The sequence below is a fragment of the Bufo bufo genome, chromosome 6 (assembly GCF_905171765.1).
Source record: "Bufo bufo chromosome 6, aBufBuf1.1, whole genome shotgun sequence".
Taxonomy (NCBI): Eukaryota; Metazoa; Chordata; class Amphibia; order Anura; family Bufonidae; genus Bufo; species Bufo bufo.
In genome coordinates, this window is record NC_053394.1 from 31,943,453 (window position 1) to 31,968,919 (window position 25,467).

The 25,467-nt window shown below is 47.3% G+C and overlaps 1 protein-coding gene across 3 annotated transcripts in view; it reads left to right on the top strand.

The window, feature by feature from the left end:
• Positions 1-25,467, top strand: part of PGAM1 (phosphoglycerate mutase 1) — a 37,674-nt gene that overhangs the window by 11,765 nt on the left and 442 nt on the right. Inside the window, exons 2-5 of one of the 3 annotated variants that reach the window (XR_005779475.1) lie at positions 2,656-2,930; positions 5,109-5,289; positions 9,348-10,552; positions 11,600-11,625. Coding sequence is in view for 1 of the 3 variants with exons in the window: in XM_040435275.1 (XP_040291209.1) it covers positions 2,656-2,930; positions 5,109-5,289; positions 9,348-9,517 (626 nt within the window). In the remaining 2 variants the exon portion in view is untranslated. Of the gene's footprint in view, positions 1-2,655; positions 2,931-5,108; positions 5,290-9,347; positions 10,897-11,599; positions 11,626-25,467 lie in introns of those variants that run through there. The other 2 variants (XR_005779474.1, XM_040435275.1) reach the window with 2 other exon arrangements.

Consider the following 25,467-nt stretch of genomic DNA (forward strand, 5'->3'; position numbering starts at 1 on the left):
TTCCCTGTGATAAGCGCCACCTGATGGCTTCGGCAGCCGCTTATCTCCGTTTGAAGCAGTGCAGTCTGGGAACTCGTATTTGACTCATTTCCTTTGCCGTTTTTACGTAATCTCTGTCTTATTTCCTCCTCGTCGTGAAACGTTCCATCCCCTGTACGAAGGAGGGAAGAAAATGATTCATTCTCCTTCCCCGGCATTGCTCAGTGTCTGCCGGCCGATGAATCATCAAGTGCGGCGGGATCTTGGCCAGGGGAGTAATGTCGCTGGATGCTGCAGGGTCCATAACAGGGGATTTTTTATATTTTAATTTTTTTTTGCAATGAATATGGCTGATCACCCAGCTTTCTCGGGTTCCCGAAGAAGACCCTTGGTCATCCATCCACTGCATAGCTTAAAGGGGTATTCCCCACCCGATAAGTGATGTAATATTTCTAGGATATGCCATCATGTTATGTTCGGTTGGCTTTCAACCTTGGGGGCCCCTACCGATCCCCAGAATGAAGTGGGGGGCGCTAAGTCAGAGCTGCAGCCCCTTCATTCTTGGTGGCGGTCCCAAAGCTGTAATGGTGGCCCTATGGCCCCTAGCGTCGCACAGCTTGCTCTCTATATGACAGTCCCTCCTAGGGCCCGTTCGCGCTGCGGAATTTGCCATTGGAATTTTGGTGCGGCTTTTCGCGCCCACTTTCCACTGGCGGCTGCTTGGTGTCCGCCTCCCGTTTTTTTTTTCGCAGTTCAAAGCCGCGACTGCACCAAGAAGGGACATGTCCCCTATTGATGCTGTGCCCAGACAGATGCCGCTGGAAGCCATGGTGGGTACCCACCTGCGGTTTAGCTCCTTTCAGTGAGGCTATACTGGAAACGGGTCAGTGATATTCAAAGTGAGAAACCGCAGCGGATTCTGCCGCGTCAAAATCCACAGTATGAACATCTCCCAAGACCAAGTAGGGTTGCAGTTCAGGATTCCGGGAAAGCTGGGTGACTTCCCCCTGTGGTAGCTGTAAGGGTGGCCATAGGGGGTGCAGAGAGTGTAGCTAAACCAGGTCCAAGAGCCAGAGGGGGCCCAGATGGTCTCTTTCCCGTGGACCAGTACTGTAAATGAAGCACGGTAGTTGGGGGGCCCTGTTAAAAGTTTTGCTTTGGGACCCTGGAGCTACAAACTGTGCTTCTGGCGGCCATGTTGCTGGACATCCAGGTTCTCCAGGAACAGATAGAACTGAGAAGAGGACGACTATTAATATCACATCTGCACTGCAGCCAATTATCCCGGCCGAGAGTGAGTGACGGCACAGATAAGAGCGGCCACGGCACATAGCGCGCTCCTGGCTCTGCTGCATCCTCTGGGCTGATGAGTTTTGACCTTTGTCTTGTTTTGCTGTGTATTAGTGAAAAACACCTTCTGTGGCTGAATGTGGGTGAAGCTGAAATGTGCGGGAGGTGGTCTGCGATTGGAGATAATAGGACACGTTGTGTCCAAGGGCAGTTGTGCAGAATTTACTCTGGATTGTAGCGGTTTTGACCTTGTAGAAGCGCGGCCTGAAAGCGTCCTGCGTCACCGAGTCTGAATGCAGATCAGATGAACATGCATTATGTATGGGCGACGTCCAGGATCCATAGGACAGTGACCATAGCCCACCATGGGCCCACGCGGTGCCACTTACCTTATACATAGGTATTCACCCCATGCAGGCCTTATTTTAAAGGGGTATTCTGGGGTTTTGATTCGCCATCCCTAGCATGTCAGATTGGGGGTTGGGGGGGGGTCTAGCATCCTTAAACCCCAGGAATCAGCTATATAGTGGTTGTTAGGGAATTTGATGGGAGCAGCCCTGCAGTAACCCGCTGATTGGCAGGGGTGCGGGGTGTCGGAGCCCAACTGATCAGATATTGATGGCTTATCTCCAAAAAATGCCTTTGCCCTGCACGATTTAGCGCAGGGCAAAGGAGAGCATCGGAGCATGAACTGCTCCGATGCTCAAGTCAGGGGGGCTGCCTGGGTGAAAATGGAGGGATGTCCGGGTTCAGCTCTGAACGCGGACAACCCCTTTAAGGTCTCATACACACGACCATATCCATTTTGCGGTCCACAAACCATGGATCTGCAAAATACATATACCGTTCGTGGACACGTCTCAGATCTTTTCGCTCCCTTAGTTAGAACTAGATATTTTTGTCCACAAAACGGACAAGAATAACACATAATCTATATTTTGCAGAAAGGCTACACGAATGTGGACAATACACATATGTACGGTCGTGTGCATGAGCCCTGTCACAGCTTCAGTAGGTGCGGCTGGTGGCAGCTGACAGATGGAACTGAGCATGTGCGTCCACCTCAGCAACCTTACTGAGGTGGACAGAGAAGTAAGGAAAAGAACAGACAGCAGGTGGCGCTATACAGATAGATACTTTATTGAATAACTTAGTGGCTGTGATAAGTTTTTTATTACTTCTGTAATTGCCTGTTTTCATATCCAGATGCTGGTTTGAATAATGTAGGGGCAACCACTTTAACCAGATTTATATTCGCATGCATGAATTGGAAACTTGCAAAAATTTCTGCAACAAATCCACTACGTGTGAATATACGGATAAGTTGACGATCTCCTGTAGATCCATAGATGACATTCAATGGCTTCCAACGCTTTTGTCTGACAGATGCCGGCTATCAGTTTGATATCTGCTTCACATCCGTCCTGAAGAGGGCCATACGCACCTTGTGGCTGGCGCTGGACGGCACTGACCAGATGTGGGTGAAGGTGGTGAGGACATGGAGGCTGAACGAGAGGCACTACGGCGGGCTGACCGGACTGAACAAGGCGGAGACGGCGGCCAAGCACGGAGAGGAGCAGGTGAAGATCTGGAGGCGGTCGTACGATATCCCTCCACCCTCCATGGATGCCGACCATGATTATTATAGCATCATCAGCAAGGTAAGGAGTGAGAAGTGTCGGAGTCCTCCTGAGTCAGGCCTAAAGTAGACAAACCGCCATAATATAGGAAAAGAAACTGCAACTGTATCAGTATGTACATGATTATTAAAGGGGTTGTCCGGCTTAGGAGAAGACAAGCCCTATTGTCCTAACCTGTGCCCCATAAATCGCCTGTCTGCAGTCCTGCCGAGCCACTGCCCGCCCTGACCGCTTCTGCTCCTGTGTCTGTTATAGTCCAGAGTTGTGGGACTAAGCCACTGAAAAGCAGGACCTTAGACAGGAGAATGTTTTATGCGGCAGGGGTTAGGACAATAGGGGTTGTCTTCTCCCCTTTAACGTCATGTGTAGAAGGGCTCGTCATACAAACCTGCTCAAAAGTAAAAAGGTTGAATTACCGAAATATGTGATTGTCTGCATCTTTGGAAACAGACCCCCAAAGCCTGTATTAAGATGCATTTACACGGCCCAAGAATCGGGCAGATTATTTGGAACGACCGTCCTTGCGGCCGGTCTTTCTCGACAATCTGGCCATGTAAATGTGCTGCCGATCACCGGGTGGACGAGCGAAACGCTCGTTCATCGGATGATCCTGTTGTTCATGCAGGCCCCACTGATCATGGCTTCTGGGCAGCAGATTGTGCGGTCTAAACGGAGATCTGCTGCTCAGAAACCATGACTCTGTATGGGGAGGAGGGATCGCTATAGCCTCGTCCTCATACTGTGGAGGTGATCTCCTTCACTGAACGAGCAGCTGACTGTCGGGGGGCAATGCTTCAGTCGGCCTGTGTAAATCCAGTTTTAGACAGGCAGATCAGCAATAGCTTGCTAGCTAGCGGAGGAGACCGCTGCTATTACATGCAGTGATCTCCTCCTCAGCATGGCGAGGAACTATCCCTATGCCATCACTCGCTATTAGAAAGCATGCTTAAAAATCATAATTGCCCGATGAACAAGCGTTTGCTTGGTTATCAGGCAGCTGGCAGCAGAATTACACTGCCAGATGATCGCTAATGCGCGTTAGCGATTATCTAATGCAGCCTTAAAGGGGTTATCCAACACTAACAAATGCTACCCCATATGCCGGTCCCCTCACACTGATTCTACTTACCTGGCTTCCCGTTCCGCTCCTGGTCCCTGCACAGCCACTGCTGCTTCTCCCTGTGTGCGGATTAAAAGATCCGGTGTCGGGGGGGTGGGGGGAGCAGCCAATGGCAGGTGGTGATTGGGACGAGTCTCCCTAGTATCGCCTGCCGTTGGCTGCTCCCCCCCCCCCCCGACACCAGATGTTTTCATCTGCGCACGGGGTGAAGCAGCAGTGGCTGTGCAGGGACCAGGAGCGGAACGGGCAGCCAAGAAGGTAGAATCAGTGTGAGGGGCTCAACATATGGGGGAGCATTTGTTAGTGGAGGATAACCCCTTTAACTTTACATGCAGAGGGTCACAACTTGACCGCCTCATGGATACACAGCTGGGGGGTTTGTTGCAATGTGCGCACATAGGAGAAGAGTCTAGATTAGAAACCTATTAGAATAATTTAAAAAATGTTCCAAACCCTCTCCATTCCAGCGCTGCTGCTTCGCTGCCCTGGCTTTGCTTTCCTGACTGCAGAGGTGACTTGCCTGCATTGTGCATGTGACCGCTGCAGCCAGTCACTGACTGCGACAGTCTCCTGCTGTTTACCACTGAGACCAGTAATCGGCAAATCATTGTCGAAGCAGCGGCACTTGGACCGGCAGGGGTCAAGGTGGTAAGTATAACATTTTTAAAAAAAATTTTTTATTCTGATTTATTCTCTGCCTTAAAAAATAAATAAATAAATAACTGACAACCCCTTTAAGAGAGCTATGCTGCTTTAGGCACTGCCATAAGCGGGGAGAACTAGATAAAAAGTTAGGGGTGCAGGTTCCCTATTTCCCCAAATCCCCAGAGTGCTCACTGAATGTTGTGTAATACCGCCACATGGTCCCGCAGCTGGACACCAGACCGCACTGGAGAGGTCTTAGCATGTATGCACCGTTTAGACCCACCCTGCACTGTGCAGCCTTGTAATTAGATCTATCTGAGTAAATAATGGCCGCCTCTATGCCTCAGCCTGTTATTCCTGTCTATTGATTTCTGCAGTCTCTGCTTTCTCCAGTGAGACTCATTGATTTTATAATTTTTTTTTCCTTCCCTCAGGATCGTCGCTACGCTGACTTGACAGAAGACCAGCTACCAAGCTGTGAGAGTCTGAAGGACACCATCGCCAGAGCCCTGCCATTTTGGAATGATGAAATCGTCCCAGTGATCAAGGAGGGGAAGAGAGTCCTGATTGTAGCTCATGGAAACAGTCTTAGAGGGATCGTCAAGCACCTTGAAGGTAAGTCCCTGCCTTAGTTTACCCTTACGTGCACCACCACATACAGTTACGTAATGGTGCGCCGTAAGGAGTATGGGGCGGGCTCACACTGCATGGACCAGCTGTGTAATACAGCTAGCACCCGGTTTTAATGACTGGGATCGGCAGTGTTGCTTATCCCGGTCATATAACCCCTCAGATGCTGTGGTCAACTCTGACCACGGCATCTGAAGTATCTTTCCCGGGGCCCGAACTTCTGTTTGTTCTCTGTGATAGCTTTCAGTGTTGGGAAGACTCAAGGGTACCACAGCAATACATTCCTGTGAAGCCCCGCCTGTGGCAAGGCTCCATAGGAACATAGAAAACCTCCCATAGACTGCAATGGTAAATTATTCCAGGCCATGGGAGAAGTGATCAGAGGATCGCATGTTTAAGTCCACTAGGGGGGCTTAAAATAAAGTGGGGGAAAAAAAAAGTTAAAAAAAAATATAAATTCAAATCGCCCCCCCTTTCCCTAGTTTACCAATAATAAATAAACCAAACACTGCTGTGTCTCAAAATGCCGAAAATGTTTCTCGTGCGGTGAATGCCGTAGCAGGGGAAAAAAAATCACATTTCTCCATTTTTATGCTCCCCTTATCCCCTCCAGAAAATTAAATAAAAGTTTATAAAAAGTTTTTACAAATAAGAAAAAAGTTTGCCCTGCAAAAAACAAGCCCTCATACAGCTGTGTAGACGGAAATGTAAGAGAGTTATGGCTGTCAGAAAACGGTGATTTTTATTCCCCCAGTTTCACCCCATAAACAATTTCTAGTTTTCCAGTACAAGCAATGGTAAAATAAACAGTGCCATTTAAAAAGTTCAACTTGTCCCGAAAAAAATCAAGGCCTTCCACGGCGAAAGAAAAGGAAAAAAAAAATAATGGCTCTTGGAAGGCGGGGAAGGAAAAATAAAAAACAGGCCCAAAAGGGTTAAGAGTGCGTTCTTAGCAGATTGCCAGATGTGCGGCCGTGAGAACGTTCCCCTAGATCCGAGCCTGTAGTGAACCACAGATCTAATCGGAATGAATGGGGTCGTATTGCAGTTCACACACGGCGCTTGTTCAGGATTGGTGTTTCAGGGGAAACAGTCAGTGAACCGGCTGCTGGCATCAGACCCCAACCTTTTGACCTGTCTAACCGAGATGCTATGCTGCTGATCCCACGATTCACCGTCCTTTTACTTTGATGCAGAGTCTTCTATGAACATCAAACGCAGAGATGCAGCGCGAGTTGTTTCAAGCAAATCCGTCAATCTGCTTAGCTCAGAGCTTTCCAAAGCACGCCGCCAAGTAGTAAATGTGGCTGACAAAGACCTTCAGCTACGAGGGGTTTATGTAGCATTTTTTGTTCACATGGCCTTTGTGGAGCTCAGGCGCATTCAAGTGAATGGTATTGACCTGCAATATTAAACTCGGCCACTAGACGATGTGTGGCGCTGTGCTTGCTATACTAAGAAATAACTACAGTGCTCATCCGAACACAGCAGGGGGTACTAGGAGTCAGCCCTCCCAACCGATCAGATATAGATGACCTATAGGTCATCCATTAAATCCTACAAACCCCTTTACAAACAGTTGAATTGCCTCTTCTTCTATCGCAGTTGTTCTTTAGGAAGGCTTTGATAATACATAAGATGTCTCTCATCTATCTGAACCAGGTCCAGAGCCGTTCCAGACGCAGAAGAAGGCAGATCACCTTCTATACTGTGTCTGCGGTCACCACTAGGGGGAGCTTGGGAGCTGCATATTGTCAAAAGGGTATTTCCATCAGGGACACTGATAGCAAATCTCTAGAATACTCCATAAATGTCAGATAGAGGCGGCTTTCACCTCTAGGACTCGCTCCTATCTACAGAACGGGACCCCCCAAGTTAAGAGAAAGCAAGTTGCGCATGCGTGGCAACCCCCTGTTCACATCTATGGGAGTTACAGAAATAGAAGTGAGTGGAGAGGACGCAGCGCATGCGTAGTGCACGCTCCATTGACTTGGAGGCCCTGTTCTGCAGATAGGAGCGGATCTGACATTGATTGTATATCCTTGCGACATGCCCTAAATGTCCCAGATCAGAATACCCCCTTAAAGGGCTTGCTCTGAACCCGGACATATCCCCATTTTCACACCGGCAGCCCCCCTGACTTGAGCATCGGAGCAGTTCATGCTTTGCTTTGCGCTAAATCGTGCAGGGCAAAGGCATTTTTAGGAGATCCGGTGACATACCGGGGCTCTCCATGGGGCTGCCAGGAAGCCCGGTGACGTCATCGGCACTGATGGGCGGGCTTTAGTGCTGCCCTAGCCAGTAAAACGGCTAGGGCAGCGCTAAAGCCCGCCCATCAGAGCCGGTGATGTCACTGAACACTATATTAAAGGGGGGCTTCCTGGGTGAAAATAAGGGTATGTCCGGGTTCAGCTCTGAACCCGGACAACCCCTTTAATATATTATGTATCTTACATTGTATTATAGTGCAAAGCTGCATTCACAGTTCATCAGTCTTCAGAGCTGTAACTTCCAGCATTGCTTGCTTGTTCGGGACACAGTTTACTCTCATGAATTGCCTTCTGGGAGAGTCAGGCTTTACACCGGGCACTGTACGTTAATCTGACATTGGAAAAACGAACTGTTCCTCTGTATCATTTTGGGCTCTGCTAAGGCTCTGTTCACACCTGCATTGGCGCCTCCATCCACTGGGAGCCTATGCCACAGATTCTGTTGATCTTTGATGAGTTAAAGGGGTTTTCCAGGATTTTTATATTGATGGCCTATCCTTCTGATAGCCCGTCAATATGAGATCGGCTCTGGTGAGCACCATGGCCTCCTCGCATCTTGCCAAGCACAGCACCGTACATAGTATAGTGGCTGTGCTTGGTATTGCAGTCTAGGCCATGTGAGCAATGGACGTAGTGTTCCAGGAAGAGGGCTAAGGGGCACATTTATTGAGACAGACGTTGGCCTATACATATCTTTTGTGCTTCCTTGCTTCCCTTACATTTAGATTATTTTCTACAACTAAAACGGGCTTACAAAATAATAAATGACACGGCCCCTTTTTTAGGCCTGGCGTGAGCGGGGAAGAAGTCACAGATTCTGCTGCACTATGGCGTGCGATAGAATCTGCGTGAGATATACACCACAAAAGTGGCATGTATCTGTTTGTAAATGACCCCCTAAGCGCTGACGGAGCGCCGCAGCCTCTTCATACCGTTGATTGGCAGAGGTCTTGAGTCGGACCCCTCCGCGATAGGCATCGGTATCATAATCCCGGAGAACCCCTGTAACATAGCACTACACGCATTGTACAATGGACGGACACCTCAGGGGGACATAACGCACTTTGTTATAAGTCAGTGGCGTGCCGGTTTTAAAACTGGTCCATTACAGGCTGAAAGCGTAAAAGGCATGATTTATAATCAACACTGCATGGCCAACACCCGCGACAATTTGTAGTGCAAGGTGTGTGTCGTTTTTGGCCATGCACCACCCTTCCATAATGTGTAAAAAGCAGCCTTATAAAGGGATAAGGCAGTGCTGAATACAGATTAAGGGGGTCATTTATTAGGACCACCGTTTGACTTCGGTCTTAATAACCCCTATAGCTGGCGGTGGATCCGTCAAAGCTATGAAGAGGCGCCGGCTTCGACGTATCCAGCACCGGTCTAAACGTAAGCCAGCTTCCTTGCTGTTTTACATTTAGACCATTTTCCACGCCTAAAACGGGTGTAGAAAATGACAAACGCCATGGGCCTGCCGGCCTGTCTCCTTTCCCCGCCCACCCTGGCGTGAGCGGGGGAAAAGTTGCAGATTGCAGCACAAATAACCATTGCGCCGCCATCTGCGCCAGAAATACGCCTAATATAGGCATATTTCTGATCGTAACTGACCCCCTAGGTTGTTAAGACAAGCTTATTGACTGTTTTCATTGATGACCTGCGGGACCCTGTATTAGACGCCCACCATGTATGTAGTCATTTCTTGCGGTCATCCATTGTACAGACTTGCTCTTATATTCACCTGTCTGACGGCTTTTTCCTTTCCCTTTGCAGGCATGTCTGAGGAAGCCATCATGGAGCTGAACCTCCCCACCGGCATCCCTATCGTCTACGAGCTCGACAAGAACCTGAAGCCCATCAAACCCATGCAGTTTCTAGGAGACGAAGAAACGGTGCGCAAAGCCATGGAAGCCGTGGCCGCCCAAGGAAAAGCCAAGAAGTAAACGGTCCTTCCCAGAAGACGGCGTCATCCATCCCTTTTTTTTATTTTATTTAGTTCACTTTTTAAAGCCGACACTTGACAGCTAGGGATTCTAAAATACCGCTATATCTGTAGTAGTGCGCCCCTAGCAAACCGCTCGCGTCTCCAGCTCCGCCCGCGCGGCTGGAGCCGAGTTTAGTGTGTTGCTTGTGCATTTCATTCCGGTGTCTTTGGCTATTATGTGTATAGTTTGATAGAACGTGTGGTCGCCACGCAGTCCAGTCGCACATCACTTGACTGTCCGAGACGATGGGGGTAGTAGTTCCCTTCTGTAGTCTTCTGTTTACGGTTGATAAGGGCACTTACTGCGCAGCGCTCCCATGCGGGTTCTGTTGTACTTTTTCCAAGTTAGTGTCACTTTTATTCCATTTCGAATGCACTTGCAATATTCCTCTGAGGCCAGTCACATTCATAGCATGGTGTGCATTTTAAATACTGATGATGCATCTTGGGCATTTACACCAAAATTTGGGATTTTCTTTGTCATTTCAGCCCCAAATTTGCTGAGCTGTAAGAGTTTGTCCCCTAAAAAAAAAAATACTAATTTGATAAAAGCCCTTGAGTCGATCTCTGCTGTCCAGTTAACGCAGGGGCGCCCAACCTGCAGCTCTTCAGCTGTTGCAAAACTACAACTCCCAGCATGCCTGGACAGTCTACATATTTCAGGGCATGCTGGGAGTTGTAGTTTTTCAACAGCTGGAGGGCCGCAGTTTGGGCATCCCTGTGTTAACGGAAATTCACTTTGGCCATTTCCTGTTCTAAAGAGGTTTTCCCTCTTCATCATTGATGGCATGGCATTAGGATACGTCCCTAATGCCAGAAAGGTGCAGGTTTCCCGCTCTGGAAACTGCTCCTATTTTCCGAATGGGGCCCCTAAAGTGATGGGAGAGCAGCAACACATGTGCGTTCACCCTCCGTTCACCCCTATGGGAGCCAAGAATAGCCTTGCCCCTCCTTTCACTTCTATGGGACTTCCGAAGCTTGAGCGCTCCCATAGGTGCATGTTCAGACGGTCAGTACACCCGTTTCGGTGCAGCTTTTTAATCTAGGACCAATCCTTTTCTGCCAGTACGTTCCAGATGGCAATGTTGCGGTCACCTCAGGTGTTAATACAAGTCCCTGTGGCCCCATTAGTCACTCATGTTAACGGTAAAGTACATCCCAATACTGTGGCTATTTATTGTGCTTCGCGTCTCCTCTGCGGGTATTGGAGATCAATGCTCTCTACCGATACGGCCCGGCCAGGTCCTGGCGCTTGTCTCACGGGGGTCACTTTTCCTTTTTGTAGAGATTTCTGTTATTTAAACCATGACAATAAAGGAGTGATGTGCAATTACTCTGCTGTTGTGGGGGTCTGTAATTCTTTTTAAGTCCGCACAGGGTGTGTTATTTTATGGCGTATCAGATTTGTCATAAAACATTGATCCATTGGGGTGGTCATTGATCCATAGCTTCAATTCTCTGCACCATCTGCTCTCTCCTCGCTGGATCTTTAATGGTTCCCATGGTCCTTCCCTTACTGCAGGGATGGCCAACCTGAGGCTCGCCAGCTGTTGCAAAACTACAACTCCCATCATGCCCGGACAGACTACAGCTATCAGCCTACAGCAGGGCATGGTGGGAGTTGTAGTTTTACAACAGCTGGAGAGCCACAGGTTGGCCATCCCTGCTCTACTGGATAGGTTAAGGCATATCTAACTGACTTGTTACAAAGCAGCGACAAACTTAAAGGGGTTGTCCCATCTCGCACATAGGTGGCATATCCTAGCAATATGCCACCTATGTCAGATAGGTGCAGGTCCCACCTCTGAGACCCACACTTATCTCTAGAACAGGGCCCCCAAAGAAAAGGAGAGCTCACTGGGCACGTGCAGTGTGCTCTCTGTTCATTTCTATTGGCGTGCTTAAAATAGCTGAGCACTGGCTCGGCTCTTGTCTTAGAGGTGAATGGAGAGGTAGCTGCGGTTGCGCTCGCCATTCAGTTCTATGGGGGTTCCTTAAATGGCTGAGCGCGTTCGCTCGGCTCTTTTCAGCACTCCCATAGAACTGAATGGAGAGCACCCTGCATATGCCCGCTGCTCGCTCCTTTACTTTGGGGGCCCTGTCCTAGAGATAGGTGCAGGTCCTGCCTCTGAGACCATCACTTATAGGACATTGGTAGCATATCCTAGTGATATGCTACCAATGTGTGACATGGTGCAACCCCTTTAAAGCGTTTTCTGGTAGTTAAAGGGAACCTGTCAGCGGCAAAATGGACCATAAACCGCCAGCAGTACCTTACAGCTGCTGACACCAGGTTTCTAATTATGTTCTTGTGTAAGATGTCCGAGGTTCATGATTTCTGTAAAGAAAAACGTATTCCCCCACAGATTGTATGCAAATGAGGTTCTTGAAGTCAAGGGGGCAGCGGCTTTCACGCTTGAAGTCGAGCTGACCGCGCTCCCTTCCCGCCCCTTCGCATTTGATGGTCTTTTGGATTTTTCCAGGCACGATTCCATCCTGAGATTTTCTGCATGCGCTGTATGTTCTCGTTTCTGGCGCCTGCACATTGATCCCCGCTGTAGTGTACTTGGCTTCAGCGAGTCAATGGCAGGCATTCCTGATCGTGTGACTGACATTGATACGGGGTAATGTTCTCTAAAACACTTGCCTACGTGAGTCTGCGTCGGAAAGGTGATCATTCAGCGCATCCGCAAAATCTTGTGGTGGAATCGCGCCTGAAAGAATCCAAAAGCCCATCAGTCAAATGGGAATGCGGGGCACAGTGAGTTTGACTTTAAGGGTGAAAGCCGCTGCACCCTTAATTTCAAGAACCTAATTTACATACGGCTTGCGCCAAAATAAAAGTTGTTTTACAGTGTTGAAGCGGCTTTCAATTAAAGCATTTAAGATACACTTTGGTGCTCCAAATCAAGGTACCCCAAGGGGTTAATATCCACGCGTGGTAGAGACAGACACTGACACAGGTGGGTCAAAGACCATCTTTCTTTTTTTATTACAGTAGGTTTAGGCAGTTTATATATCTTCAGGGAGGGCGTTCCTCCCCTGAGGCCCGTGCATTGTTTCATTGGCTAAAAAGTTAATAAGAAAAGATAAGACTTGGCATCCGCGCATTGTGCACTATCTTACATACTTTGGCATGTGAACTAATGCAAACATCTGTGTGCCAGCGCCATATTGTAATGGCTTCTCACTAATATCAATACTGCATGCGTCATATGTGACACCTCAAGGAGGAGCTTTTATAGGCACTGGATATATATACAGTCGTGGCCAAAAGTTTTGAGAATTACATAAATATTGGAAATTGGAAAAATTGCTGCTTAAGTTTTTATAATAGCAATTTACATATACTCCAGAATGTTATGAAGAGTGATCAGATGAATTGCATAGTCCTTCTTTGCTATGAAAATTAACTTAATCCCAAAAAAAACTTTCCACTGCATTTCATTGCTGTCATTAAAGGACCTGCTGAGATCTTTTCAGTAATCGTCTTGTTAACTCAGGTGAGAATGTTGACGAGCACAAGGCTGGAGATCATTATGTCAGGCTGATTGGGTTAAAATGGCAGACTTGACATGTTAAAAGGAGGGTGATGCTTGAAATCATTGTTCTTCCATTGTTAACCATGGTGACCTGCAAAGAAACGTGTGCAGCCATCATTGCGTTGCATAAAAATGGCTTCACAGGCAAGGATATTGTGGCTACTAAGATTGCACCTCAATCAACAATTTATAGGATCATCAAGAACTTCAAGGAAAGAGGTTCAATTCTTGTTAAGAAGGCTTCAGGGCGTCCAAGAAAGTCCAGCAAGCGCCAGGATCTTCTCCTAAAGAGGATTCAGCTGCGGGATCGGAGTGCCACCAGTGCAGAGCTTGCTCAGGAATGGCAGCAGGCAGGTGTGAGCGCATCTGCACGCACAGTGAGGCGAAGACTTTTGGAAGATGGCCTGGTGTCAAGAAGGACAGCAAAGAAGCCACTTCTCTCCAAAAAAAACATCAGGGACAGATTGATCTTCTGCAGAAAGTATGGTGAATGGACTGCTGAGGACTGGGGCAAAGTCATATTCTCCGACGAAGACTCTTTCCGATTGTTTAGGGCATCTGGAAAAAGGCTTGTCCGGAGAAGAAAAGGTGAGCGCTACCATCAGTCCTGTGTCATGCCAACAGTAAAGCATCCTGAGACCATTCATGTGTGGGGTTGCTTCTCATCCAAAGGAGTGGGCTCACTCACAATTCTGCCCCAAAACACAGCCATGAATAAAGAATGGCACCAAAACACCCTCCAACAGCAACTTCTTCCAACAATCCAACAACAGTTTGGTGAAGAACAATGCATTTTCCAGCACGATGGAGCACCGTGCCATAAGGCAAAAGTGATAACTAAGTGGCTCGGGGACCAAAACGTTGACATTTTGGGTCCATGGCCTGGAAACTCCCCAGATCTTAATCCCATTGAGAACTTGTGGTCAATCCTCAAGAGGCGGGTGGACAAACAAAAACCCACTAATTCTGACAAACTCCAAGAAGTGATTATGAAAGAATGGGTTGCTATCAGTCAGGAATTGGCCCAGAAGTTGATTGAGAGCATGCCCAGTCGGATTGCAGAGGTCCTGAAAAAGAAGGGCCAACACTGCAAATACTGATGTCATGTAATTGTCGATAAAAGCCTTTGAAACGTATGAAGTGCGTGTAATTATATTTCACTACATCACAGAAACAACTGAAGCAAAGATCTAAAAGCAGTTTAGCAGCAAACTTTGTGAAAACTAATATTTGTGTCATTCTCAAAACTTTTGGCCACGACTGTATATTATCTATCCTCTAACTAATTGGCTCAAGCATTCTTCTAGAGTCCATAGATCATTCTTGACACATCTGTGTGGAGAAGAGAGAGGCCTCCGCAGCTTCGTTCCCCCTCCTTTCTCTCTTCAGTGTTGAATAAACAGGCAGCTTGAAGCAAACGGGGAGAGGAGGCACTTGTGATATGGAAGAGGCAGTTTCAAGCAGCTACATAGAAATCATCTGGTTACGTAGTCCTTGGAACAGAATGATATTCACATCTCTATCAGCAGCGATCATGCAACTTACACAAGAACATCATTAGAAACCTGGTGTCAACAGCTGTAAGGTACTGCCGGCGGTTTATGGTCCCTTTTGGTTCTGACAGGTTCCCTTCACTTACTGGATCTGATATTGATGACTAGTTTTGAGCGAAGTGAGCTTCGGTCAAAACTTTGTTTGCATAGTCTACGGAGATCTGTCTCAGTACATTATCCAAATGTACGGGCTCCGCCGAGGTGAAATTCGTTATCTTTCGAGACTTCAGTGAATAACTTCAGCATTCGATTATTCAACTTTAAAAACAACTTTAAACTGGGATCCAAAGTCAACTTCGATATCGAGGTACCAGTCAGTACAGAAGCAGACTTTGGATCTATGATCTCCGTACAGCATTCAATCAAAGTTTTGACTGAAGCTCGTTTCGCTCAACACTAGTGATGACCAAACCCCCCCCCCACTAATCTGCACAGCGCCATGCATTGGATAGTGGCTGTGCTTGGTAATGAAGCTCAATTCCTTTCACTTAAATGGGACTGAGCTGCAGAAAGGTTGTGACTGATGGATGTGATGGCTAAGGGCTCATGCACACAACCATATTTTCTTTCCATGTCCGTTCTTTTTTTTTTTTTTTTTTGCAGCCTGTATGCAGAATTATTCACTTCAATGGTTCGACAACAAAAAAACGTAAATGTCTCCGCGTGCATTCCGTTTCCATATGTCCTCAAGTCCGTTCCGCAAAAAAATAAAACATGTCCTATTCTTGTCCACTTTGCGGACAAGGATAGGCATTGTTCCGATTGATCCGCAAAAAAAAGAAAAAACGGATGCAACACAGATGTCACAAGTAGGGTTGAGGCAGGTATCGAATTATTGATCCCCAATCGATACTTTTGTACTGGTATCTATTCGATACCAGGATTTGCCTTTCACCGGTACTAGGCTGCACTACTGCGCAGCCTAGTATCAGAGAACATGGTGCGCGCTGCTCTCAGCGCGCTCCATGTTCTCCTTAGCAGCACAGGGGAGAAGGAGTCACACTCTCCCTCCCCCCCTGTGCAGCTGCTGCCACCAATGAGGAGAGAGGGGCGGGACTGTGGCAACTGCGCCACCATAGAAGATATTTAACGTTTTTAATACAAATACAGGAGGCGGGTGCCGGCGGCAGAATCATATAGCCGGCACCCACCTCCTGTATTTGAATTAATGGGTGAGTTATTTTCATTGGTGGCGCAGTGCGCCCCCCCCCCCCCAGTATTAAAAACATTGGTGGCGCCCCCTCCAACCCGCCCAGTATTAGTCATTGGTGGCCCCCCTCCCCTTCTCCTCATTGGTGGCAGTTCCGAACGGAGCCTCAGCAGTGTAATCCTGGGGCTCCGATCGGTTACCATGGCAGCAAGGACGCTACTGAAGCCCTGGCTGCCATGGTAACCTCCCTGCTGCTGGGTGCACAAAGCCCAGGGCAGCAGGGAGAGTGTGAAGTCCTATTCACCCCAATAGAGCTCTATTAGGGTGAATAGGACAAGGGTTCTAGCCCCTAAGGGGGCTAATAGTAAAAAAAGAAAAGAAAAAAAAAGAAAACAAACACCAAAATATTAAGTTTAATGCCCCCTTTCCCAATTTTACATATAAAATATATAAACAATAAATAAACATATTACATATCGCCACGCCCTAAAAGTCCAAACTATTAAAATATTAAAAAATATCTCCTATGCGGTGAACGCCGTAACAGAAAAAACTAATAAATAAAAACCGCGCGATTCACCATATTTTAGTCACCTTGTCCCCCCCAAAAAAAGGATAGGACTGTTTGATTATGGGCCGGATGTTCCATAAAATGCAGAATGCACGCGACTGTTTTTTTTGTTTGTTTTTTGCGTGGTATCTAGTATCGCAGTACTTTTTTATGTTATCAAAACCGAATCAAAATTTTGGTATCGTGACAACCCTAGTCACAAGGATGTAATTCTAACCTTTGGAGGGAAGAATGTTGGTCTGGTACTTACCTTCCACAGCGCAGCCAGTTCCAAGATCCGCCTCCCGGTCACGTGACTGCTACTGTCGGGCTTTCTGGTCTTCCGGTAAGTCTCTGTCTTCTCATCCTTTCTTGAGCAGGAGACAGATCATCATGAATGACGTCGCTGCCTCCTGCAAAAGAAAGCTCTGGCCGGCCGTCTTCACTCACCACACAAGTGCACTACGCTGAATGCTAGTGCGCATGCGCGGGATTGCCGGCCGCTCTCTGCAGTGTACAGGATTATATGTGAAGCCTGTACGGACTCCTGCACAACGTGATGTAAGTGCTGTGCAGGAGTGACAGTACAGCAATCAGCCACAGTGGCTGATTGCTATGCTGTGGATCTCACTGGGGGCACTGACTGGCACATAGGGGGGGCACTGTGGATGGCACATTGGGGCACTGGATGTCACTGATGCACTGGGGGCACCGTGGATGGTACATTGGGCACTGTGGATGGCAATGGGAGCACTATTGATGGCACATGGGAGCACTGGATGTCACTGGGGAACTGTGGATGGCACGTGGAGGCACTGTAGATGACACATTCGGCACACTGGATGGCATGTGGGGCACACAGGATGGCGCATGGGGGCACTGTGGATGGCGCACTGTAGATTGGACAGGGGGCACTGGATGTCACTCGGCATTGTGGATGGCCCATGGGGCAATGTGGATGTCAGTGTTGTGGGGGCACAATGAATGTCACTGTTATGGGGGCACTGTGGATGACACTGTTATGGGGGCACTGTGGATGACACTGTTATGGGGGCACTGTGGATGACACTGTTATGGGGGCACTGTGGATGACACTGTTATGGGGGCACTGTGGATGACACTGTTATGGGGGCACTGTGGATGACACTGTTATGGGGGCACTGTGGATGACACTGTTATGGGGGCACTGTGGATGACACTGTTATGGGGGCACTGTGGATGACACTGTTATGGGGGCACTGTGGATGACACTGTTATGGGGGCACTGTGAATGTCACTTATGGGGCGCTTCGGAGGTCACTTATGGGGGCGCTGTGGAGGTCACTTATGGGGGCGCTGTGGAGGTCACTGTTATGGGGCTCAGTATGAGTGATAGGGCTCAGGCACACGACTGTATCCGTTTTGCGGTCTGCAGTCGTGGATCCACTAAATAAGGTTACTGTCCGTGTGCAATTCACTTTTTTTTTTGCAGTCTTATTGAGTTCTATGGGTTTTCTATCTGCATTTTGAGGACCAGAATAGGACATGTTCTATCTTTCACAGAACTGACTTACGGATGTGGAAAGCACAGGGACTTCATCAGTGTACAGTCGTGGCCAAAAGTTTTGAGAATGACACAAATATTAGTTGTCACAAAGTTTGCTGCTAAACTGCTTTTAGATCTTTGTTTCAGTTGTTTCTGTGATGTAGTGAAATATAATTACATGCACTTCATACGTTTCAAAGGCTTTTATCGACAATTACATGACATTTATGCAAAGAGTCAGTATTTGCAGTGTTGGCCCTTCTTTTTCAGGACCTCTGCAATTCGACTGGCCATGCTCTCAATCAACTTCTGGGCCAATTCCTGACTGATAGCAACCCATTCTTTCATAATCACTTCTTGGAGTTTGTCAGAATTAGTGGGTTTTTGTTTGTCCACCCGCCTCTTGAGGATTGACCACAAGTTCTCAATGGGATTAAGATCTGGGGAGTTTCCAGGCCATGGACCCAAAATGTCAACGTTTTGGTCCCCGAGCCACTTAGTTATCACTTTTGCCTTATGGCACGGTGCTCCATCGTGCTGGAAAATGCATTGTTCTTCACCAAACTGTTGTTGGATTGTTGGAAGAAGTTGCTGTTGGAGGGTGTTTTGGTACCATTCTTTATTCATGGCTTTGTTTTTGGGCAAAATTGTGAGTGAGCCCACTCCCTTGGATGAGAAGCAACCCCACACATGAATGGTCTCAGGATGCTTTACTGTTGGCATGACACAGGACTGATGGTAGCGCTCACCTTTTCTTCTCCGAACAAGCCTTTTTCCAGATGCCCCAAACAATCGGAAAGAGGCTTCATTGGAGAATATGACTTTGCCCCAGTCCTCAGCAGTCCATTCACCATACTTTCTGCAGAAGATCAATCTGTCCCTGATGGGTTTTTTTTGGAGAGAAGTGGCTTCTTTGCTGGCATTCTTGACACCAGGCCATCTTCCAAAAGTCTTCGCCTCACTGTGCGTGCAGATGCGCTCACACCTGCCTGCTGCCATTCCTGAGCAAGCTCTGCACTGGTGGCACTCCGATCCCGCAGCTGAATCCTCTTTAGGAGACGATCCTGGCGCTTGCTGGACTTTCTTGGACGCCCTGAAGCCTTCTTAACAAGAATTGAACCTCTTTCCTTGAAGTTCTTGATGATCCTATAAATTGTTGATTGAGGTGCAATCTTAGTAGCCACAATATCCTTGCCTGTGAAGCCATTTTTATGCAACGCAATGATGGCTGCACGCGTTTCTTTGCAGGTCACCATGGTTAGCAATGGAAGAACAATGATTTCAAGCATCACCCTCCTTTTAACATGTCAAGTCTGCCATTTTAACCCAATCAGCCTGACATAATGATCTCCAGCCTTGTGCTCGTCAACATTCTCAACTGAGTTAACAAGACGATTACTGAAATGATCTCAGCAGGTCCTTTAATGACAGCAATGAAATGCAGTGGAAAGGTTTTTTGGGGATTAAGTTAATTTTCATGGCAAAGAAGGACTATGCAATTCATCTGATCACTCTTCATAACATTCTGGAGTATATGCAAATTGCTATTATAAAAACTTAAGCAGCAACTTTTCCAATTTCCAATATTTATGTAATTCTCAAAACTTTTGGCCACGACTGTACATTCCATATCTGTATGTCAGTTCCAGAAAAGATAGAACATGTCCTATTCTGGTCCTCAAGATCATAGAACTCAAGGGGACTGCAAAAAATGTGGATTGCAAAATGGATATGGTTGTGTGCATAAGGGTTTAGATACACAGCTCAGCAGGCAGGATCATACAAGATAGGATTAGATACACAGCTCCGCAGGCTACATCATATAAAATGGGATTTGATACACAGCTCAGCAGGCTGTATCATAGAAGATAGGATTAGATACACACTTTAGGCAGGCAGTCTCGCACACAACAAGCTGTGTATCAGGCACATACATGATAGGATTAGATACAGATGTGTTTGGATACACAAGCTGTTTATCACACTCTGGAGACTGTGAGGGCAGAGCCTATGGACGGTCAGTGATGGGATTTAGAAACTGAGTGAGAAGTAGATTCATGTCTGCAGGGCCGTCTTTAACGCGGGGCAAAAGGGGCAGCTGCCTCTTGAGCCCCGCTGGCCAGTGGTGTAGCGTGGAGGGGGCTGTTGCTCCTGGCGCAAAATTCCAGGGAGCGCTAGCAGGGCCGCACCGCCAATTAGGCAAAGTGAGGCGATGGCCCCAGGCGGTGCGGCACTGGTGACAAGTGGGGGGCGGCAGTAGGGCACAGGGAGATGAGCGCCATAGTCATCTGTATCACCATCGTCAGGACAGCGATACAGATGGATGTGCTGCGGCGGGGCAGGGAAGAGAGAGGCGTCTCCCTTCCCCATTCCTCTGATAGGCTGACAGCCTATCGGAGTCCGGTGCAGGCGGCGCGACGACGTCATTGCGCCGCCTGAGCCGTACAGTGCAGGAAACAAGCCGGAAGAGGCCTGCATCGCTGCCAGCCTGATGGAAGTAAGTATAAGTGTTACTGGCACATGATTGGGGGGGCATCTATGGGGGCACTTGTTACTGGCACATGATTGGGGGGCATTTATTACTGGCACATGATTGGGGGGCATCTATGGGGGCACTTGTTACTAGCACATGATTGGGGGGCATCTATGTGGGCCCTTGTTACTGGCACATTATTGAGGGGCACTGTGGGGGCACTTCTTACTGGCACATTATTGGGGGCACTATAGGGGCATCTACTGAGGCCACAAAGAAGGGGTATTTTATATGTGTGCTCTGTCTAGGGGCATTTTATACTGGGACACATTATGTTGGGTACTATGGGGAAGGGGAGAGAGGAGTACTATGGGGTCATCTATGGGGGGGCACTAAGAAGGGGTATTTTATATTTGCAAATTATGGGGGACACTGAGGGCATCTACTAGGGCACTATATATGGGGCATTTTATACTGGTACATTATGGAGGGTAGTAGGAAGAATGGGGAGAGGAGCACTATGGGGTCATTTACTAGGGGCACTATATAGGGGAATTTTGTACTCGCACATTATGGGGGAACTATGGGGACATTAGCTCAACTGGGGGCATTTAAAAGGGGGTATTTTTTGCACTGGCACATTATAAGGAGAATTATTACTACTGGGGGGCATTATGATGGGCTTTATTACTACTGGGGGTCTATGGGGAACATGATTACTAGTATGGGCACTATGGGAGCATTATTACTTCTGGGGCACAGCAGGGACATGTTGGGGACACTGGAGGAGCACTATTACTACCATGTGTGCTCTAGCAGAGAATTATTCCTATTGGTGGGACTTTTGGGAGCACTATTACTGCGGGGGCACCTTGGCACAGTATCAGCTTACCACTTATTTTTGGGGGACGTTATGTTTACACTATTAGTGTCAGGGGCACTATTTGCTGGGCGCAGTTATTTTAGGTCACTGTGTGCCAATAATTATTGAAGGGCACTATCTGCATGGTACTACTATTATCAGGGGGTTTATCTGTTTCTGCAGTACAGTATTGGGGAGCACAGGGTGGTAGGATGATTTGTCCAGAAGATGAGAGGATGATGGAAAAGTAGTAAACTAAGATTTTGTTTGTCAAACTGCAGAGATGAGAAATGGCTGAAAAATGGTGTCTGGTCTGAAAGTCTGAAAGGAGAATATGAGGAAAGAGAACATCTACATCAAAGAGACGTCACTGGATGTAAGAAGTATGTGGCGCTGTATTACCCTGTATGTAGGGGTGGATGGAGGGGTTAGTAGTACAGTACTATCTGCACATTGGAAAAAAAAAATCTGCAAAATACTATATATTTGTGTCAGTTGTGGTTTTTACATTTTTAGAATAATGATACAGCCATTTTATTTGATACTTTTGTGCTGATTCTTTTTCCCCCCTCCATATTAAGGGACACTATAGTCACCAGAACCACAACAGCTAAACGTTGTGTCTGAGCCCCTTTATGAATCTTCATAGTCATCTGGATGGGGGTGCAGGGTGTCGGACCCTGCTGATCAGATAGTGATGGCTTTCTTGGTTTTACAGCTCAGCTTATTTTTTGTATCCCCTACCTACAGGATAGGCGATAAGTATCTGATCGGTGGGGACTGCTGGGTTCCCCATGATCATGAGAATGGGAATCCTGTGTCCCCAAAAAAATGGAATTGTAGGTCAACCATGTTCCCTTCTGCTTCATTCAGTGTCTATGGGACTTCTGGAAATAGCTGAGCATTGTACTCGTCTATCTCCAGCAGTCCCTATGTGCACGCTCGACCTGCCACTTCATTAGTAAGGGGCGCCGGATCCAGTTCTCGTGATCAGTGGTGGTCCCAGATATTCTGTGGATAGGGGAAAGTTTTGTATTGACAGAAACTATCTTCGGACCACATACCCATTGAAGTCAACAGGTCCGCAAAGAATGTGGATGTAACATGGACCACATGCATATTTTTTGCAGATCAGCGATTTTCAGACCGCAAAATGGATATGATTGTTTGCATGGCGTCTTATATAGATCCTACTGAAAAAAAATTAAATAGAAAAATGTGACAGTGTAGAGGATGATGAGAGTGACTTCTGCGGAAACTATGACTTAAGGTGAGAAGTGACTGTGCTGTCAGTAATTTGTGTTTTAGGTGTGAAGTGAACCCCTCATTTCCAGTACTGAACCTGCAACGGGGACCTCCCCTAAGGGCCCTCTATGTAATGCGAGCCAGGTATAGGAATGCCAAGTGGTATAGTGCAGCCTAAAATGTCCCTTTATGTGTGTCATGGTGCTCCTACCGGGATACGGCTGGACCCCAGGCGTTGGCTCCGAAGCAATAAATAGGGGGAATAACTGAGGAATTTGCAAGAAAAATTGAGTCCAGACCTTGTATGTATTTGAACAGCAGCTTTACTTGAATAAACGTTCATCAGAATCAATCTTCAAACTTTATCTTGGTCCCAGCAGGCTTTAGCATGAAACTGGCAGGCAAACTCATCTCTGCTACATCTGTTTATGACGAGACTCAGGCCTCATTATTAGGGCTCATGCACACGACCGTATTTTTTCAGTGTCTGTTCTGTGTTTTTTTTTTTTTTTTTGCGGCCCGTATGCAGAACCATTCACTTCAAAGGGGCCACAATGGGGCGGAAATGGCTCCATGTGCATTTTGTGTCCGTATGTCTGTTCCGCAAAAATATAAAACATGTCCGATTATTGTCCACATTACGTACAAGGATAGGCCTGTTCTATTAGCGGCTGGATGTTCTGTTTTCCGCGTACCCGGGTTTTGCGGATCTGCAATTTGCGGACCGCAAAGCATCCCAAGATCATGTGCATGAGCCCTAAATTAGCACAGTCTGTATGTCTAGATTGACTCCTACACCAGCCCCTAGGTGGAGTAGATTTAAATCGGCATTTATATGCCAGAAAACGGTCCCCGCCTCTGCCACTCCTGAGAGTGTAAAAACACTGTGTGTGCCTAAATTTAGGGGCATTGGCATTCAAAAAGTCACAAACGGGGCCGTGTGACTTATTTTTTACACCAGTTTCTGGCATAGGGGGTAATAATAAATGCCCTGCAATGATCCAAATTTACTAATCCACTTAAATTTACTTATGTGTGCATCTAAAATCTGGCGCCATTTTGGTGCAACTAGGGTTTGCACATTTTTTCAGATTTGCTTGAAAGGCGGTGGAGCATTGTCGGAAGGGGTGTGGCCTAATTTTGCACCACAATTATGGCATTAACTTCTGTTGCAAAGTAAGCTAACCAATAGTTGTTAGCGAGTTAGAGAAAAGTGTCTATTCCTGCACCAGATTTATCATCCAGCCTGAGCCACTGTGATAAATCTGCTGCAGGACTAGACAGCCTTATGATCAGTGACTGCAGCTTAGCTGCATTGTGTATAGGAGGTTCTGTCTACATATAAACTTGGTCTGCTGTTCTGTATCTCCCTCATGCTTTACACTGCAGCACGGCCTGTTCAATTTTGCTGCTGTGTGTAAGTGGAAGTGTAACATCCCAGAGTATGTCACTAAAACTCTGTCACCCTGCTATATGATGTTAAAGTGTGAATGTGTTATCACCCTGTGTAATCTGGCAATGCATTTATATAATCTGGATTTACTGGGACTGTTTGATATGTATATGCTGTCATTCTTGATGTACACCAGCAGGTGGCAGCAGTATGTAGGCAGTCTACAGTTAGTTAGTTAACAGACCTAGACTGGAACAGACCATTCCAGGCTAGCTTCCCCCTATCTGAGGAGAAGTGGAATGTTCCCACATCCTACTTCAGGAGGAGGAAAGAAAGTTCTAGGCAGTGTACCAGCCACCCCCTGTTGGGGTAGGCTGTGTGAATAGGAGCTCCCAGAAATAGGGACCCCAACCAGGGATCCAAGCCTCCCTGAGGCCCAAGATCAACCTTCCCAGCCTGAGTCCCTTACCTTAGCTGGATGACCAAGAAAGCAGCCAACTTCAGAACTATCAGATCTCCAGGAAGAAACCACCATACCCTGCGAGCAGTCCTGTAAGTACAGATTCCAGAACAAGGAGAAGATAAGTACCTCCACAGCTAGTCAGGCCAATATCAAGCAGACCTCAGACAGAGCAGTAGACAGATACCTGCCAGATTCTTAAAGGCGTATGTACCAGATGCAGAATAGATATATAAATTCCTGCCACATATTGCCAAAACCTGCTGGGATCCTAGACTATTGCTGTAAATTGTATGGATCTAAAGCTGCATATAATAACATCAAGTAAAGACAAGTTGGACCCTATTTTCTGTGTGGAATTCCATCATTCCTCCATTACTCCTATTAACAGCACTCAATTTGTTGCATGTGAGCCAGGATACAGGAGTCCAGCCGTACTACAGGTAGGAGACACCGTTGACACAATACAGAGGCAATATCCCCCTCTGGCATTCCTCACCTAGTACGTGTGCTCATACCATCTTAAAGGGCCCTTCTACAGTACCTACGCAAGCTGCAACTGGCGTCACGAACTTATTTACACCTAAATCTGACCCACTGCATAGCATGCCCACTGACCCAGTGTCCTGCTCATTGCATCAAGTGGCGTCACGAACAGGATCGGATTGTATTGTGTGTCCAACCCTAACAACAGAACCGCATCTAATTGTGTGCAAGAAACGGACTTAAAAAACCGCATGTTTCACAGTATTGCAAGCGCTACCGCTTGTACAAAAATCGCTAGAAAAAGTGACTTTCTTACTTGTATTGCTGTGCCAAGAAAGCGCTGGACGTGTGCTACAGCATTCACACAGTTAATTCGATATTGTGGAGATTCGCCATATTCGTTTCAAGATGGCGCTGCATCTTCATGCCAAAAGACAAAGAAACACAGGAACGCCCTCCCAGGAGCGCGAAAATCTAGCGACACCCCCTCAAGAAAGGCGCGAAGATGTCGAATACGCCCCTTCAGGAGCGGGAAAAATAGAGAACGCCCTCCATGGACTTGTCACTGACCTAGCCAGAGGTGATAAAAGCTCCACCCTCTGCGGCCCTCCTCTAGTACTGGCGATCAGTGTGTGCAGAGGAGAAGCAAGAATGGCGCACCCGCGCCCAA